Source organism: Palaemon carinicauda, chromosome 15, assembly GCF_036898095.1.
Source record: "Palaemon carinicauda isolate YSFRI2023 chromosome 15, ASM3689809v2, whole genome shotgun sequence".
In the NCBI taxonomy this organism is placed as follows: domain Eukaryota; kingdom Metazoa; phylum Arthropoda; class Malacostraca; order Decapoda; family Palaemonidae; genus Palaemon; species Palaemon carinicauda.
The window spans coordinates 69,773,141-69,790,814 of NC_090739.1; the positions used below are offsets into that span (position 1 = coordinate 69,773,141).

Below are 17,674 nucleotides of genomic sequence, written 5' to 3' on the forward strand. Positions count from 1 at the left end.
AGATGGACACGCCGAAGTCGGTGCTGGCAGCCTTGAGAGAAGGGGATTTCATGATGTCCCTGGATCTCAAGGATGCCTATTTTCAAATCCCCGTACATCTCTCCAGCAGGAAGTTCCTCAGAGTGAAGTGGGGATCCCAGTCCCTACAGTTCGAGACCCTCTGCTTCGGCCTGTCAACGGCGCCTCGTGTTCACGAGGGTGTTCACCGTGGTATCAGTCTGGGCACACAAACAGGGCATCAGGCTGATCAGATATCTCGACGACTGGTTGCTACTTTCAGCCTCAGAGGCAGCCTTAAAGGAGCAGGGGGGCGAAATTATTGCAGTTTTGCGGGGATGTATGGATCACTATCAACTTAGAGAAGTCCCAGTTAGTCCCCACCACCAGGATGACGTACCTGGGGATGGTCCTAGACTCCCAGTTACCGAAGGCATTCCCCTCCGAGGAGAGGCTGAACAACCTGGACCAAGTTATTCGTCCATTTCTGACAGACACAACAATGAGAGCCAAGGATTGGCAGAGACTCGTGGGACACCTGGTCTCGTTGGAGAAGTTGGTCCCTCGGGAGGCTCAAGCTGAGGCCAGTCCAATGGAATCTGAAGGACCTTTTGGTCACCGGGGGACCCTCCTCAGAACGTAGTCAGGATGACTCCGGCCTCCAGGAACATGCTCCTCTGGTGGTCCGACAGGGAGAACACTTTAAAAGGGATACCTTTCGCGTCCGCTCCTCCAGAGATGTTGCTCTTCACGGGCGCATCAAAAGAGGGCAGGGGAGCCCATCTACTCGAGGAAACGGCAGAGGGAAAGTGGCACCTGGAGGAGAAGACCCTCCACATAAACCTGCTCGAGCTCCTGGCAGTTCAAAAGGCCCTCACGACGTTCGCCCATCTACTTTGAGAAAACTCAGTAGCCCTCATGTGCGACAACGCCACTGTAGTGGCATACATAAAGAAGCAGCGGGGCCTGAGATCAAGGGAACTGTGCAACCTTACAGCTCAGATCCTGGAATGGGCCGAAAGGAACCACATCGTTCTCACAGCCAGGTTTATTCCGGGAAAGAGAAACGTACTGGCCGACGGCCTCAGCAGGACAGGACAAGTAGTAGGGTCGGAATGGTCTCTACATCCGCAAGTAGCGCAGGAGGTTCTCCAGTTTTGGGGCTCACCAGTAATAGACCTGTTCACCACGAGGCTCAATGCTCAGTTACCCGTGTTCTGTTCTCCGGTGCCAGACCCGACCGCAGCGTTCGAGGACGCCTTCCAGCACTCGTGGGACGGTCTCGACGTATACGGCTTTCTTCCCTTCGGGATCCTCAGGCAGGTACTCAACAGGCTCAGGCAGTCAAGGGCTACAAGGATGACTTTGGTAGCGCCCTGGTGGCCGGAGAGGGACTGGTTCGTGGATCTACAGGACCTGGTCACACTCCCTCTGTGGCCCTTTCCAGTAAGGGAAGATCTACTACACCAGCCGCACTTCCGAAGGCTGCACGAAAACCTGCAGTGCCTGCAGCTACATGCATGGAGGTTATCAAGCTCCTATTAAGGAAGGAAGGTTTCTCGGAGAAGACAGTTTCAAGGATGTCAGGGTATCTTCGAAAGTCCTTGTGCGTGGTGTACCAGGCCAAGTGGGCCACGTTCGTGAAGTGGTGTGCCATACAGAATCTGAGGCCCTTAGACGCATCAGTCCACAGGATTGCAGACTTCCTGATTCACTTGAGGGACGACCTGGGGGTCTCCATTCCAGCCATCAAGGGGGTCCGTGCAGCACTGGGGCAAGTTTTCCAACTCAGAAGCATCGACATGGGGGCATCTCGCCACATTTCCATGCTCATCAGGAGTTTCGAGCAGTTTTGTTCCCCACGCGCCTCTAGGGTCCCGCAGTGGGACATGGCCAAGGTCCTCAAGGCTCTATCGAGGCCTCCCTTTGAACCCCTTAAGGACATTCTGGATAAAGACCTCACTCTCAAGACAGTGTTCTTACTAGCTCTAGCCTCAGCCAAGCGTGTGAGTGAGCTCCACGGCTTGTCCTTCAAGGTCTCGCACTCAAAAGGATGGAAGGAACTGTCCTTCAAGTTTCTACCCGAATTCGTGGCCAAAACCCAGAACCCAGCAGTTGCGGATCCAAGGTTCGAGGAGTTCTCAATTCCGGCAATCCCTCACTCAAACAATCTGGAAGACTTGCTCCTGTGCCCAGTGAGAACAATCAGAAAATACCTTAGTAGGACAGCCAAACTCAGGCCACCCATCAAAAGTTTGTTTGTCTCTTCAGGCCCCGTCAAGAGGGCAGTGTCTAAGAACACGATCTCCTTCTGGCTTCGGCAAGTCATCAAGAGGGCTTACAACAGTGATAAATCTGCGGTTCCTGGGACCCCGCGACCCTATGATATTAGGGGCCTTAGCACTTCTTTGGCGTTTGATACCAACATGGCAGCGGGCCAAATCATGCGAGCAGGTACTTGGGCCAGGCAGTCCACCTTTACGGCCCACTACCTGAAAGACTGTACAAGGAAATCCCTGGACTCTTTCTCCATTGGACCAGTAATTTCCGCCATGCAACAAGTTTAAAGGTTAAAGGTCCCGGGTAGCGCGAGGGAAGTAATCGCAAGCGACACAAGTTTCCTCCTTACTCCCCCCTTTCCTTGCTATCCTTTTCCCCCTTTCCTTTCCTCCTACCATGTAAGAGATGGATACTGTGGAAACCCATGTCCGGATTATACATAAAAGTGAGTTGTACATAAGGTAGACTTTTGCGTGCTTTCCCCGACTCTCCTACCCTGTCCACTGGGTCGTCTAGACCTAGCCTCCTATCTAGGTTCCATGCCCCAGGATGTTAATGGGGTCTTCCGGCCTATAAGTCCACTCCCTCCTCCTAAAGTGTAAGTCTCCTAAGAAAGTAGTTCGAGGTAAGTACTGTACTCCGTGTTGGAACAAATCACAAATTTTAAGTAATTTGTATTTTTCCTAACAGTACTTATCTCGAACTACTTTCGGGTTATTGCCCACCCATCCTACCCCGAGTGTCTTACAGGAGTTCGAGTATACGCTTACTGACGACTCAGACCTAGCAGCGCACTCTCGCACGCTGACCCCGGATCGCCTCAGGGCGAGTATCCATCCGCCACGGAGGGACCCGACAAGGGAAAATTCTTGGTCAGTTAGGGAGGAGATCCCAGATACTCCTAAGAAAGTAGTTTGAGGTAAGTACTGTTAGGAAAAATACAAATTACTTAAAATTTGTGATTTTTACTTGCAGTAGTTGCATTCATAAATCTTAGAGTTCACAAACTGGAAGTTCATACCTTAAGGACTGTCTCTATATCCAAAAGAGTTTGAAAGTTTCACGGAACTAAACTGGTTTTGCGAAATCTTTCTTCCTAAAATATGGGATGTAAGTAGGTCCTAATCAATTGGGCAACCATTATCTTTTAGTTCCAGGTCATCCTAGGACTGCAGAATTCAAGGCCTGGCAGACCTTGTTCAACCTAGTGTCTGCTGTGGCTTCCTTGGAAATGCAAACTGTAAGGGATTCTTCATGGCCACCCCTGTGGTAATATAGCTACTTTGTAAACCCATTTATGGGGCTTTGCATCTCTTCCGTAGCACTGGTAGAACCAAGAAATAGGTATTGCAACATGGTCTTTTCCTAACTTTGTGAGACTTTTTAGAGCATAATATGCTTCGACCTTTGAAGGGGTTGAGGTATCAGCTTGATGCAGAGCTCACAAAGTCGGATGTTATTCCCACAAAGTCTGTAGTTGGACAGATTTTGGGATACAACAAACAACATTCAGCCTTTTTAAGAGAGTGCACCAATAAGTCCTTCTACACTTTTGTTTTTGTTGCTGTGGTAGCAACTCTGTAATTATGTAGCCAGCACAGCTCCCTTTCAAGACAAGGAGCACCTTGTTTATGATAACATAATATGTAAGACAGGAGAATGGGTGGAATGACTGTCTCCTCTTTTTGTTTCCTTCCCCTTACTTGGGGATGAACCTTTCATACTGTTACTCATCAGGTCTGATATCGATGCTTATAAGCTACATTTCTGAGCACATTTTTTATTAGACTGGAGGGATGGTGGAATAAATACTTATTCTTTGACCATCTTGTACCAGGTATTTCAATACAGACTGTATCGCCCTTTGGGGAATATTCCTTTATAGACCAAGTACTAGTGAGGCCTAATCAGCATGCTCATCCTTTAGGCATGGATATGGGGTTGCTGGACTCACCTCCCTCACTCCCATAGGAGATCATGGGGACTGACATTTCTAGGGGAAAAAAGAACCAACCAGTTCAGTTCTAGGTGAGCTACCTACCCACCAGTAAGTGAATCTCCCTATTTTAAAGGATGAAAGGTTTGTATAAGCATAAGAACAAGTAACAAATAATTAAAAGTACTGGTAATTTTATTTTTCCTAGTTATACAAACCTGAGTCCTTTAAAGTTGATTTTCCTACTTCAACCTGAGCTGAAGGTTAAAAATGAAGTGTCCCTGACAGGCGTTTGGACGAGGCTGCTTACCTATGCATACCACCTACCATCAACTACCTCATTAATGATTTCAAATGCCCTTCTAGCTCTGCTGAAAACATTCCCTACTTTAAATTACTCGTGTTTGTGAATAGGAGAAAAACAAATTACTACCAAAATGAATCATTTTACAGGAGCTAGTATTTCAAATTGTAGAAATTGGAGTATTGGGTATTGAAATAAAAATTTCATTAAACTTTTTTAATTCTGCTTTCTGTTGCTAATAATCATTGACATTACAGGTTGTTTCTAATCATTATCATGATCACCTGAGTCTAGCTGTTGCAGCTGAATTGGAGAAAGCTTTTGGAGGATGGGTATGTCCATCACAAGTGTTGTAGATAATTTTGAACTTCTACCAATGGGAATATTGAATAATCATTTGTTAGTTTACAGTTTTATTTAGATTTAGATATCCAACGAATGTAAAGATTTACAAAACACATTGCACAAGGGCCTTTGCATTATGCATTTAAACTAGTCATTATTTTTTCTTTCAGTACACATTACGTAAAGTAGAAATAAGCCTTTCTTTGAGATTTGTGCCAGCAAATTTCATTTTAGTCACAGGGCTTCAATAAAATCTAATTTTTTTTTGTTATTGAAGGCTTGAATTCAGTGTCGTATGTCGACCATAATACTGTATTGTACCTTGCAAATGACTAAGATCACAGTGTACAGTACTTACAGTAGTTCATTGTGATGCTTTTGTTTTTCTAAGGTGTTACATAATGTGTGGAAAGCTAATTTTCCTGGTAATAGTTACACTTAGTTTTCCAAGTTGTATTTAGTGCAAACTTTGTCTTAAAACATTGCAGTACAGCAAGTGTGTAAAATTGAAAATATTTAAATTTCATTATTATATTTAAGAGTAAAGACTAATAGTCTCATGAATGTTTAGTTGGGGCTCAAAGTACTGGTTGCTATTTGTTTTTTATTTACTCTTTAAAACACTTAGGACAATTTTTATCTTAAAACTATCCCATATATTTGCTTTTATTTTATTTAAATATATGGCTATAGCTTTGATATTTTTCTGAGGAAAATATTGGAAATTTTTTTATTCATTCATTTGCATAAAAGAGCTTATTTTTTATATAGAATATTTTGATGTACTATGCGGTAAACTTTTTTTTTTATTTAGTTCCTTTTTTTTACTTGGATTTCAATTGTATGGGTAGTAATTTATTTTTCACATTTATCTCAATAATATTTTTTGATTAACAAGAGAAAATAGGTTAAATTTTAATTTTTCTCTCAGGATAGAGCTTTTTTCTCAAACCAGTACAGAATATATCTGAACATTTGCTGAAAAACCTGATTTATAGATTTGTGTTAGTCTCCAGTTACAAGATTTATTCTTGAAAATAGAATAAAAAATAATGCTCGAGAAACTATTTTTAACAGGACTTCTCTGTATTATTCATATTGCCTACTCTGGAGTAGTTTCTGGTGCTAAATACTGTACAGTGGAAGCTTTTTATTTGAAGCTTTTGACTGTTTGTAACTAAAAACTACACATGCCAAGGTTAGGTTTCTTAAAAATTAATTCAATCCTTAATACAAAGATTATGTGTACTGTATACTGTTATCCTATCTCAGTCGTACACCTTCAAGTTACAACAGGAATAAGTCTTGTAGGGTGATTTGCATTTTAGGTCGAAAGATAATGCAATCAGGCGGATAACTCATTTCTGCCCGGTGACTCCCATCTGACTCAGGTACCCTTTCATACACAAGGTTTACTGATGGCCATTTGTAATTAAACTATGGACCTTGCAAATATGAGTCTAATGCTGTGAGGTACACCACATTGCCATTACTTTTTAGAAAAATACCATATGTTTTCACAAAATTCAAATTAAATTTATACTGTAGGGTACTTGATTTTTGTGACTTGTGGAGGCTGTTCCATATACAATATTGAAAGATAATTACAGTAATCCAATATAAAAACCACTGTAGAAGAGTTTAAATAGAATTCAACATGTATTGTTTAGGTATAGATATCATTTAAATATTATTACATTTTCATACATAAATTAGTTCCTCTTATGACCAAAGTCTGAAAATGATAGTTTCTCATAAACAGTTTGTTCCTTAAAGTATTTTTGTATATTTAAGTATATAGCGCATTATAATTCTTGCTATTATATTAGCATCTCTTGTGTGCAAGAGTTTTTTCTGTGATTCTGCTTAAAATAGTGAGAGGTGGTGTAAGAGGGATTTGTGTAGAATATGAAATTTATGTAAACAAAAATTACTAATAATAATAGACACTGGGAATATTACTAATGTGATTAATATTTTTAGGTATGTTCATAAGATGCTTAGTAGAGTTATTATAGAATCCATTCTACTAGCACTATGTTAACAGGTCCGTTACTGATTATGTATGGTACTGTACACACTTCACTTTCATATATCTGAGAAGTTCAGTCAAGAGGGATTTAAAAAGTTCAAAGAAATATTGATCAGATATTCAATACGGTCTCTTTGATAAAGACTAGAATTTTATTCCATCAGTCATGTTTTAGAATAGAAGGAAATAGAATATATTTGAATGATAATTAAACACACTTTATGAGTTATGTAATAGACAGTGTAAAATCGATCTGTACTGGATATCAGCATTATTTAAATTGGCCATACTTCTACTGAACAATACTTTTTTAAGTCCAATATTAATTTTCCAAATGCATCATGCAACCATATATTTTCACATTGATGCATTATTTTTATTCACTCTTAAGAGTCTTGAAGGAAGATTTTTATTCTTCATGTATTCCTCATATTGCCCCTGAATTTTGTAGCAACACTTACCCATTTAAGAATCCATGATTTAAGTGTTTTAAGGAAAATGAAAGAAGTGTTTTTAGTTTTCAAGTTATTTTCAAATGTTTAAAAACTCCTGACTAATGAGTCATGATATTTTTATCTAGTAATTATGAAGTTTTTTCATATGAAAAAGCTCTTCGATTCATGTTTTATACAGTTTTCTGTTATAATAATCTTGGTTTTGCATTGAATGTGTAATATTCAAGTGAAATACAAATGGTTTGAAATTTCCTTGTTATAAATTTGTATTCATTCTTTGTCAGAGTGAGTGAAGCAAAAGGTGTACAGCTACACCATCTCCCTAATTAGTCAAACATTGAATGGAAGTTTACTTAAATCATTGAAGATAATTAGTTTTTTGTACTTAATCAGTCAATTATATACAAAATAGGAACAATATTGTGTATTGTATGGTGAAAAATTGTGCAATTAATTTCCACTTGGTGTAGAAATAATTTGTGTATCAGTTCAACATGTGAATGAGATTTTATTTTTAGTACAGTACTGCATAAAAGGAAGGAAGGGACCAAAGATAGCCCAGCTTGGTACAGTTGGACCTTAACATACTTGGGTTTGCCATTCCTGATTTACAGTATATTATTCACAAATTTTATTATTCATTGGAATTGCCTGGCATTCCATAAAGCAATATTTATGGGCATTTATTCATAATTGTATACAGATATCATCAAATACAAAACAGTCTTTGGTAATAAAGACAAGAAGATCTTATGATATTAATAACACAAGGGCTTGAAAATTCACTTGAATATCAGTCTTAATTTATTCTCCCTCGTTACATAACCGAGTCTGCTGTGCTGTATTTGGTGTTGTATAAATTGATGCTTTTATGTAATTTCAATTAAAGTGGGTTCACACTTATGTAATTAAGAAAACACCTTAAACACTGAAAAGACATGAAAGTATTGAGTTAAACAAGACCAAATGCTGCACTGCCTCAATTACATAACAGGGGAGAGTAAGTTTATACATTTACTGTTATTAAAATGAATTTTCAAGGCTTATGTAATACAGTTGATAGCTTTGTATGGTTTCTATTTGGTGTTATATAACTTTCAGTTCTATTTAGTGTTATATAAATTATGTGATTTTATGTATCTGGAGGTTCTTTGAATATGAAAACTTTTTGTCTTTTCTCTCAAGACTGAAATACACATTTTTTTAAAATTACAATATATAAGGAAATAGGGAGTCTGGTATTCATTAAAGGTGTAACCATTATTCCCTGTTTTTACCCAATTGCTTTGTACCTGTTACTTAATCCCAGCAAATGATAAATTCTTACTGTATATCAGAAAGAATTTTCAATTTATTTCATTTGAACTGTATTTGTATATTATTTATATTTGGTAATTTTTTATCTTATTTATATATGATAGCATACTTTGTAACTATTGGATGGGTGAGAACATGTTTGCTTGACAATATTTTAAATTAAGATCTCATAAAACAATGAACTTTGGCTGTAATAAAGTCTAGTACAGTATTCATGATTGAAATATTTGAAAAATTTGCAAGATCTATGCAATTTCTTCTTTCTGCAGAACTTACACGGATAGTATATTGACTTTAACTACAAATTTCTTGGAGTTTTAACATTCCTTACAATATTCATTTTTAATTTTATGGATAAATATAACATGTGCATGTGGAATATCTAGAGTGCCTTAAGACATTGTTTATGCTGTTACAAAAGTGCACCTTCAGGGTTTGTGCGAAGGAAATTGCATTGTAGTAAATTTCTCTTCATCATGCATGTTTGGTTGATAATTTAATATAGTAACTACTGTTTAGCAATATATTTTTGTTAATGCAACTGAGAGTTTTAAAAATATATTTATCATTAATGTATATATGTTAGGAAAAAGGTATTTGTTTTATTCCAAAATTATTAACCATTATTTCCTACAAAAATGTTTAATGTTACACTATTATGAGCTGTTATATCATGATTTTTTTAGAGTACTGTTTTGTAATTAATGCTTTGGATTTTTATATGAAATTCAGAATAAATATGAAATAATCAGCATGCAGTATTCCTCTATTAATACTATATCAAAGTGAAAAATCTTACTTATTTTGCAAAAACACAATGGTCAATTAATTTTTGTCACTTGTAACAGTATTATCAATTTAAAGTTTGAACTTTATATTTATCAAATTTACTTTTCTGGTGCATATCAAAGTACAAGACTATTACAATTCCAGATGTGGTTCTACTCAATGTGCGCAGCGAGAAGATACAGTGGAACCTCTACACACGAACGTATCTACATCCGAATTTTCCAACATCCGAAGTAAAATTCGAGCAATTTTTCGACTCTACACCCGAATTTTATTTCAACACACGAAGTAAGCAATTTTCGTCGTACCGGTTGCATCCGAATTTTTCGACACGCGAAGTACAATTCAAACACGTTCCTACTCTACACCCGAATTTTTTTTCGACACCCGAAGTAAACAATACCCGTGCACGTAGATGGTACTCATAGCGCCGGATGTATTTTTTATTTCCGCCGATAGATGGCATCATTTCTACCTCGGAGGGACCCTCAATTAGCGTGGCTTGGGACATTCCTCTGTTCTCGTCGGCTTCGTGTGGTTGTGCCCTGTGCGTTCTGCTATTACAGGTAACTGTGTTTTAATTGTGATTTTTTACGTTCATCCTTTTACGGTATTTTACGTAAATCATGGGTCCTAAAAGGCTTAGTTTTGCAAGTGGTAGTGGTAGTGGTGAGAAAAGGAATAAGGAAATGCTTTCTTTAGAAGTAAAGCAAGGAATTATTGAAAAGCATGAGTGAACTTGCAAAAGAACATCACGACGAACTTACTACAGAGGAGCTCAAGGAACTCCATGCTATGTCTGAGCACATGAGTGATGACAAGGAAGGGATCGAGGAGGTAGAACATGTGTTAGGTTCGGCGCAAATAAAAGAGGTGTTAGGAAAATATCAAGACATGTTCGAATTCATCGACAAATACCATCCAAAGAAATTGCAGGTTTGTCGTGTAGTTGCGCAGTTTGCTGATGTTTCCGTAATTTATTTTCGAAACATTCTGAAAAGCTGTACCAAGCAACTTTCTATCGATAGCTTCTTTAAAAAACTACGAAGCGAACTCGTCATGAAGAGGAAGGAAGTGGTACAAAGAAAACTGCAAAGAGTGAAGCGAAAGAAAGTGAAACAAAGAAAACGGCAAAGATTGAAGAGAAGAAAATTCAATCAATTTTAAGTGTAGAGTGAAAGTGATTAAAATTAATTATCAAAAAGAAAAAAAGAAAATGTAAAAAAAAATATAAAATATAAAAATAAAAAAGATAAATAAGCTAAGTTAGGTTAAAGTTCACTTAGTGTAAGTTAGAATAAGTTACGGTAGTGTACGTTTATCATAGTCAACCTCTCTACCTCCTCGCCATCCGTCCGTCTCCTCTGCATAGCAAGACCAACACCTGCGCTGGACTTTCTAAGGTAAAGTGATGCTAAAAACCCATTTCTTATTTATTATTTCTTGATGATTATTCTTTTTTACATGTCTATTATCTAATTTAGAGTGCATATTGTCATGTGTAATTATGTGTAGTAATTTATTAAGAAGTTATCATAGGTTTTTGGGCTCAACCACGGATTAATCCTATTTCAATGTATTCTTATGGCAAATTCGTTTCTACACCCGAACATTTTCTACATCCGAAGTCGGTTGTGGAACGGATTAAATTCGTATGTAGAGGTACCACTGTACAAGTCTCTAACACACACCACACCTGAACCTGCTACCTCAGGATGCTCTGAATTGCGAGCTTAATGCCATGGTTACTTGCCTTCTAGACACACTTTGCCCAGTAGGGCTTCACCTAAGCATGCTACCGTTGAACACTTGTCTCACAATAGGCATGTGCCATCTAGACACATCAGCTGAACATGCCTCGCATTCTTGCTCCCCTAGGGTGCATATGCATCTAGGTATGCTTCTCGTAAGCCGCCTGAAGCTATCTCCTCTGGTCGTACTTCCCCCAGACGACCTGTTGCAACACTTATTCGTTAACACTGGTCAGGTAAAGAAAAAGATTACGAAGAACACCATTTCTTCTTGGTTACGGGAGGTCATTGACAGCACCTTATCACCTCCCTTTCCTTATGTGATAGGAAGCCTCAAGCCAGAGCGCTTGAGTCAGAAATGTAGGTGCTTCAATGGCATTTAAAAAGAATCTATCTGTGGCACACGGTCAACAGACGGGTATAAAAGCCTGTGACTCACAAATACATAGACATCTTCCCTGTAGGGCCTGTTGCTGCAGCACAGCAGATGGTATAGCTACCTGAGCTCCTCTCACAGGACCATTATCTGCAGATTGAGGGCAAAGGTTTCCTTTCAATCTTCCCCTCTCTTGGGGTACAGCATCGAAAAGTTTCCTTTCAATCTTCCCCTCTCTTGGAGTACAGCATCAAGTGCCTTGCCTGCTGGAACTGGATCTTGGTGCAGGTAAGGCCCCACTGAGCGTTTTGCTGTTCTATGCTTCAGTACAGTAGTCTTTTTCCTGAACTCCTTTAGGAGGGGAAGCCTGACATAGACAGGCAAACCCACGTACAATTTATGCCATTTGTAAGATGCAGACAAACGCATTACAGTATGTATATTTAGCCAAGTCTTACAACACAGATTTTCTGCTTGAGAATAAATAACCCTTGATGCCAGGGCTGTATAATTTACTGGTCTTAAACCATTGGTGTGTGAGGTCCCAAGATCCTTTTCCTATTTGGGAAAGACATTGACACCTTCAAGTGAAGGAGTCTTCCCACCTCGGGACGAACCAGCATCTTCGAGAGGTAGCGTTCCCTTTCCCTCAACTGCCCCATCTACTACACAGCTTTAACAGAAGGGGCTGGAAGACCTGGCCTCCCGGGAACGTTTCATTACGTATGGTCGTCTATCTTTGATCCCTTCAATGGTATCTAGCGACCGTCCTCAGCCTGTAGTCCAATAGGAGTCCCAATCTCAATCGGCAATGATGCCATTCAGGATGAAACCGTTGAAGGACTCTTCCTCCTGTTAATATGTGCACCGAAGGTCTGGTATTTCACGGGCAGGTATAGTACAGACTGGGGGAGTACACCTACACGTGAGTTGATACAAGGATCAATCGAGTAAGCCATTCTGAACTCAGTGTTGAGGCATCAAGTGACTCTCCAACACTTTTGCCATCTTTTAACCAGCCACTCGGTGGTGTGGATAAATAATAGCACCACTGTAGAAACAGGTAACAACGTTGACAGTACTTTTTTCTCTACAGTCTACCAACTGACTGTAGAGATCTACAAGTGGGCAGTGCTTGACTCTGTCACTTTAATAGCTGCAGTAATCTAGGCGAAAAACATCGGAGGAGGACAAGCCGAGGAGAATGATGCAGATCATAGGCCTATGATGGTCTTTTGTATCATCACATACCAAACAAAACACAGAATTTGAGGGGTACTCTGAGAGTCTACCTGTTCGCAATCTTGCTAATCGGAAATTTCCACCAATGGTAGACCCAGAAGCAGCATTTGAGGAGGCCTTCCAGTATCCTTGGGACAGCATTGACATATAAGCTTTCCATTGGTCTGCCGAACAAGGAGCGTCTTTAATCAAGTTCAAGTCACTCCCAACTTGGGTAAACTCTAATAGTGTCAAGAAAGTCCCAAGTAGAATGGTACTGTAGCTGCACCTTCTACACTCTCCAGATAGAGGCTCTGAGGGTATTACCTCCTCAGTCTAACATGTTCCATCAACCACACACCCAGGAATAACTTTGGAGTCACAAGTGGAAGTTATCTAGCATCTCCTCTTGGAAGGCAGACTTTTCACGTAAAGTCATGTGAAAGATGTTCGGATACTTCCAAGAATTGTCAACTTCAGGGTGCCAAACCAAGTGGGCTATCTTCTATGGTTAGAGAAGGGAGTCTTTCCTCCCGGAGCCTCTATGCCAATGTTGTCCGAATATTTGGGGTTAGAGAAGGGGTTCTTATCTCTCGGAGCCTCAATGCCACTTGGGAAAATATTTATTTTATCTTCGAAGAGAAAGAACTTTTCTCTGCATTGACAATGAAAGCTCATTACTTTGCCTTAAAGTCAGGTCTTTAGGCTGAAATGAGTTGATTTTTCTGCTCCAGCGCAACTCTTCATACTCACGGAGTGTTGAACAGATTTGTCCTCCGAGAAAGGTGACACGCCATCCTCGGAGGTTAATAAGGTCTGATAGTCCTAAAAAGGACACCTATGTACAGCTAGGACTTAACCTGCACAGAAACTTTTCCTCGAACAGGTTTTCTTGCTTGATGTAACCCCTGACAAGTAAGGTAGCGAGTGTCATGGGCTCTGTGTCGAGCATATGAAACGCTAGGGACACGTCTCTTCTACTCCAGCACTTTGTTCCTGAGCTTCTAGCTAAAACACGAATTCAAGAAAGTCCCAAGTAGAATGGTACTGTAGCTGCACCTTCTACACTCTCCAGATAGAGGCTCTGAGGGTATTACCTCCTCAGTCTAACATGTTCCATCAACCACACACCCAGGAATAACTTTGGAGTCACAAGTGGAAGTTATCTAGCATCTCCTCTTGGAAGGCAGACTTTTCACGAGCCAGAATTCTTTGTCTCAGTTCGTAAGCCAAAGCTCACAGCAGGTGGTATCGCTGTCTTGGCTCCTTTGTACAGGACGTTAGCAGCAGATTGCAGATGAGGTTACATGTTCGACTGGGATGAAAATGAAGGTTGACTGACCCTTTCCTTTCTCTTTTATCTTGCCCTCTATGGGGGTACAACATTGGAAACCCTGTCAGCTGGAATTGGTTTGACTGCAGGCCAGCCCCACCTTAGTTGGAGCTTTTCTATGACATGGCATAGAAGTGTCATTCCACACACATTCCTTACGAGGGAGAGGGTGTAGTACCCAGGCAGTCACATTACTTTTCTATGCCACATGGTGTGAACCAAGCAAACCCATGGGATATTACTGCTACTAGGTTGGAACCAGGCAAATCCATTAGTATACGTATGCCTCAGTATTATGACACAAGATTTTCTGCTTGGTGCCTTTTATTGCACGGGCCGTCGACTCGCTGGTATAGTCGCACCACTCTTGCATGAGGTGTAGGGAACCTGAATTATCACTACCTACAAGGTCTGACCTTAGGAATCAAGGGATTAGTTTTCCAGCCAGTTGGAATAGGAACTTCCTCCTGCCTAAGGACAAGTCTCTATGTAAAGGACAGATGTTTGTATTTGTACTGAAATAAATAACGAATTTGGAGGAAATTTTTATTTTTCCTAACTGTACAAACCAGAGTCCTTTACCCATACTTTTCCACCACCACCAACCCTCCCAGAAAGTCACAGCTGCAATCAGTAACTACTCAGTGAGCAAGGAGGGGGATGGGGTTTCTCCGCTTCCTGCTGGTAACCACCGGCCAACCATCTACACATTGTCATAGAATTTTATTTGCCATAGTCTCCAGCTATGCTGTTATCTCTCTTACGTAAAGGACTCGGGTTTGTGTAGTTAGAGAAAATACAAGTTAGTCATACTTATCAAATTTAGAAAATACAAGTTAGTCATACTTATCAAATTTAGAAAAAATTTCCTGCTTGTAAACAGTTTGAAAGTTTTTCAGTTTAAGAGCTTGCGTTTCAATCTCAAGACAGCTCGCCAAGTTTCCACCAAGATGATGGCTCCCATCTCAAAATGGTTGAGATTTCTGGGATCAATATTCTGTTGTACCTGGATGACTGGCAAATTTTGAATGCATCGTTAGAAAGGATCCTGGTTTAAAAATGTTGGTAACCGTGTTAGTGGAATGGTTGGAAGTCCAGATCAATTTTGCAAAATCTCTTCTGGTTCCAATTCAGAGATTCTATATTTATTAATGATAATAACAATAGTTCCTTTTCCAGTTTTTCCATCGGAAACGAGGATTTAGTCTTTCCTTCTTTTGTTGGAGAAGTAAAAGCAGATGAAGTCTCTCGTCAGTTTGGATGTAGATGAAATTGCTAGGGGTGATGGCTACTTAATACAATTTTGTCTCCAAGAGTAGCCTAAAGGTGATGGTTTTTGAGTTTTGTTTCAATCTAAGTTGAAATGGTATTCAATATAGACTGTTTGTTTGTTCCTACATTAATGCAAACTTTTGTCCTTTAAGAGTATGCATTCAGCAAAGCTGGGTACAGGTGTTAAACTTTTAACAAGCTGGCGATAGCTAATGAGTCCTCACTTTGTTTTTAGCCGTTCGATAATACAGACATACTTCCAGTGCCCTCAATTAGCCATTTTAATCTTTGGCTTCCTCTTTTAGATAAATGTGTTAGCAGATTATTGTTGGTGAAGGATATTTAGAAGGAAGGACGGATTTCCAGTCATTTCCTGATAATTGTAGTGCTGCGACACTTTTCTAAGCAAACTCGCTGATTTCCACATTCTTGTTCCTGTTTGCTGTTTATTCCCCAGCTTGTGTAGCCTGGTGATGACGACGACAACATATTCCTAAGGATATTGGCAATCCTCAGACATCACCAATTGTGAAGCTGAAGGGCACCATCATCCTTCTTCCTTTGGTATATTCCCATTCCCGGAAAGGTATTAAGAATGTATCACCTAGTTATGCCATCTCTTCATAGGTTAAAACGGATCCGCTCTTCGTTTTCCTTTTATGGACAAAGAAGTCCAAAGATCAGTCAATATTAGCTGCATACGTGTGACTCCTACCATATCTCTCCCCATGGAAGAGATGCTCCAAAGGTCTCCTAGATTCCCCTCACTTAAGACGAAGAGGATGATGAGACTGCATTTATCCTGTAGTTTTCAACATTTAAACTTACCCGCTGGTTATACTGTATAACAATAGCTTTATTCTTCTGTCCGGCAGAAATTCAAAAACTCGCAGCAATCGCATAGATATGCCAGGTGTACACTAGCGCCACCACGGTAGCTAGGCCGAACTATTCCTCCCAGCACCAGATTTTCTTCTGCTGCCATACTGGCAACATAGGATGAATTCACTCGTGATTAACCTGGATTTTTGCAGTACTGTATATTGGTGATGTACTCTTATATACGGGTTTTAGCATTCGCTTATTTGGTTTTGTTTGATATTTTATCGCTATGTTATAGCTTAAAAGGTAGGATTAGAAATTTTTCAACCTATTTTAAACTAACAAAAGCACTATGGCAATAGCTAAACACCTCCCCTCATCGATGACGTCACAGTCATATGACATAAGCTTGAGTATGACTTGCATTTTCTTTCTTTTTCTACAAAGAATGATAAGTTAATACTATCTTACAAAGTATTTTAAGAAAATTTTTGTCCTTTTGGTATGCTTTCTTTGGATAATCTTCGATCTGTTTTAAAGATTATCTAGCGTTCAGTTTATTCATGCTATGCAGTCCTCAGTCTATCGTTACAGTATTACTCTGTATCGATATTTATGAAAAGTATATTTTTCTTTAAAAGTTGTATTAGATAAAAGGAATATGTTATTTTCCAATTATATTGGTCCTTTTATTATTTTTTCTTTAGCTAATCTGTTTACAAAGATTAAACAAAATTAGCGTTCAGTTAATTTTTATACGACGTAGTATTCATGACAATCGATATAGTCTCACGATTCTTGTATCGTTGTTTACTTGTTCGTTTTTCGAATACTAAATTTTTTCGTATAATATTTATAAATGTTCCAATTGTTAAATGTGACTATTCATCTTTTATTGGAACCCCTTAAGTAATAAGGGTTGGTTTAAATATATAGATATATTCTTTATTCCTATATCTATTCATTTAATATTTTAATATTTTATATAAAATATTTTGTTACATTTTATATAGGATTCAGTGACTATTGCATTCTCATTCAAGCCCTTGACAGAATAGTAAGATCTCCCTCTACGGGCGTGTCTACTTTTGGTTTTATGCCAAAGAGTTAAAAAATGCAAATTTTTAGTGCTAAATTAGTGCAGTGAATTTTATTCAATACAGTGGGGGTGCTTCTGTTCGGACCTGTCGTTTTCCTTGCCTTAGACCTCTTTCAAGCTCCCGGACCCATGGGAGAAGTAAAGTCGATCGGCGAAAAGGAAGAGAGGCATTAGCCTGGTGCCGAACGTCTTGTAAGACCTGAACAGAAGTTCCCTCGAGCGTTTCTGTTGATGATTCCCAGAACGATCGCCCTCGCCGTAGGTGAGGCGAGGTAAAAGTGTTTTCTAACATTAAGCGGCCAAGCGCGAGCATCTTCCTTTCAGGCGCTCGACAAGTGGCAGGCA

The 17,674-nt window shown here is 39.5% G+C and overlaps 1 protein-coding gene across 4 annotated transcripts in view; it reads left to right on the forward strand.

Moving 5' to 3' along the window:
- LOC137654657 (fatty-acid amide hydrolase 2-like) overlaps positions 1 to 7,379 on the forward strand; it is a 176,885-nt gene extending 169,506 nt beyond the window's left edge. For all 4 annotated transcript variants that reach the window (XM_068388493.1, XM_068388491.1, XM_068388495.1 and 1 more), the window contains one exon: positions 4,775 to 7,379. In XM_068388493.1, coding sequence (XP_068244594.1) covers positions 4,775 to 4,873 — 99 coding nt within the window. In that variant the 3' untranslated portion in view covers positions 4,874 to 7,379. The remainder of the gene's footprint in view (positions 1 to 4,774) is intronic.
- The last annotated feature ends 10,295 nt before the right edge of the window (positions 7,380 to 17,674 follow it).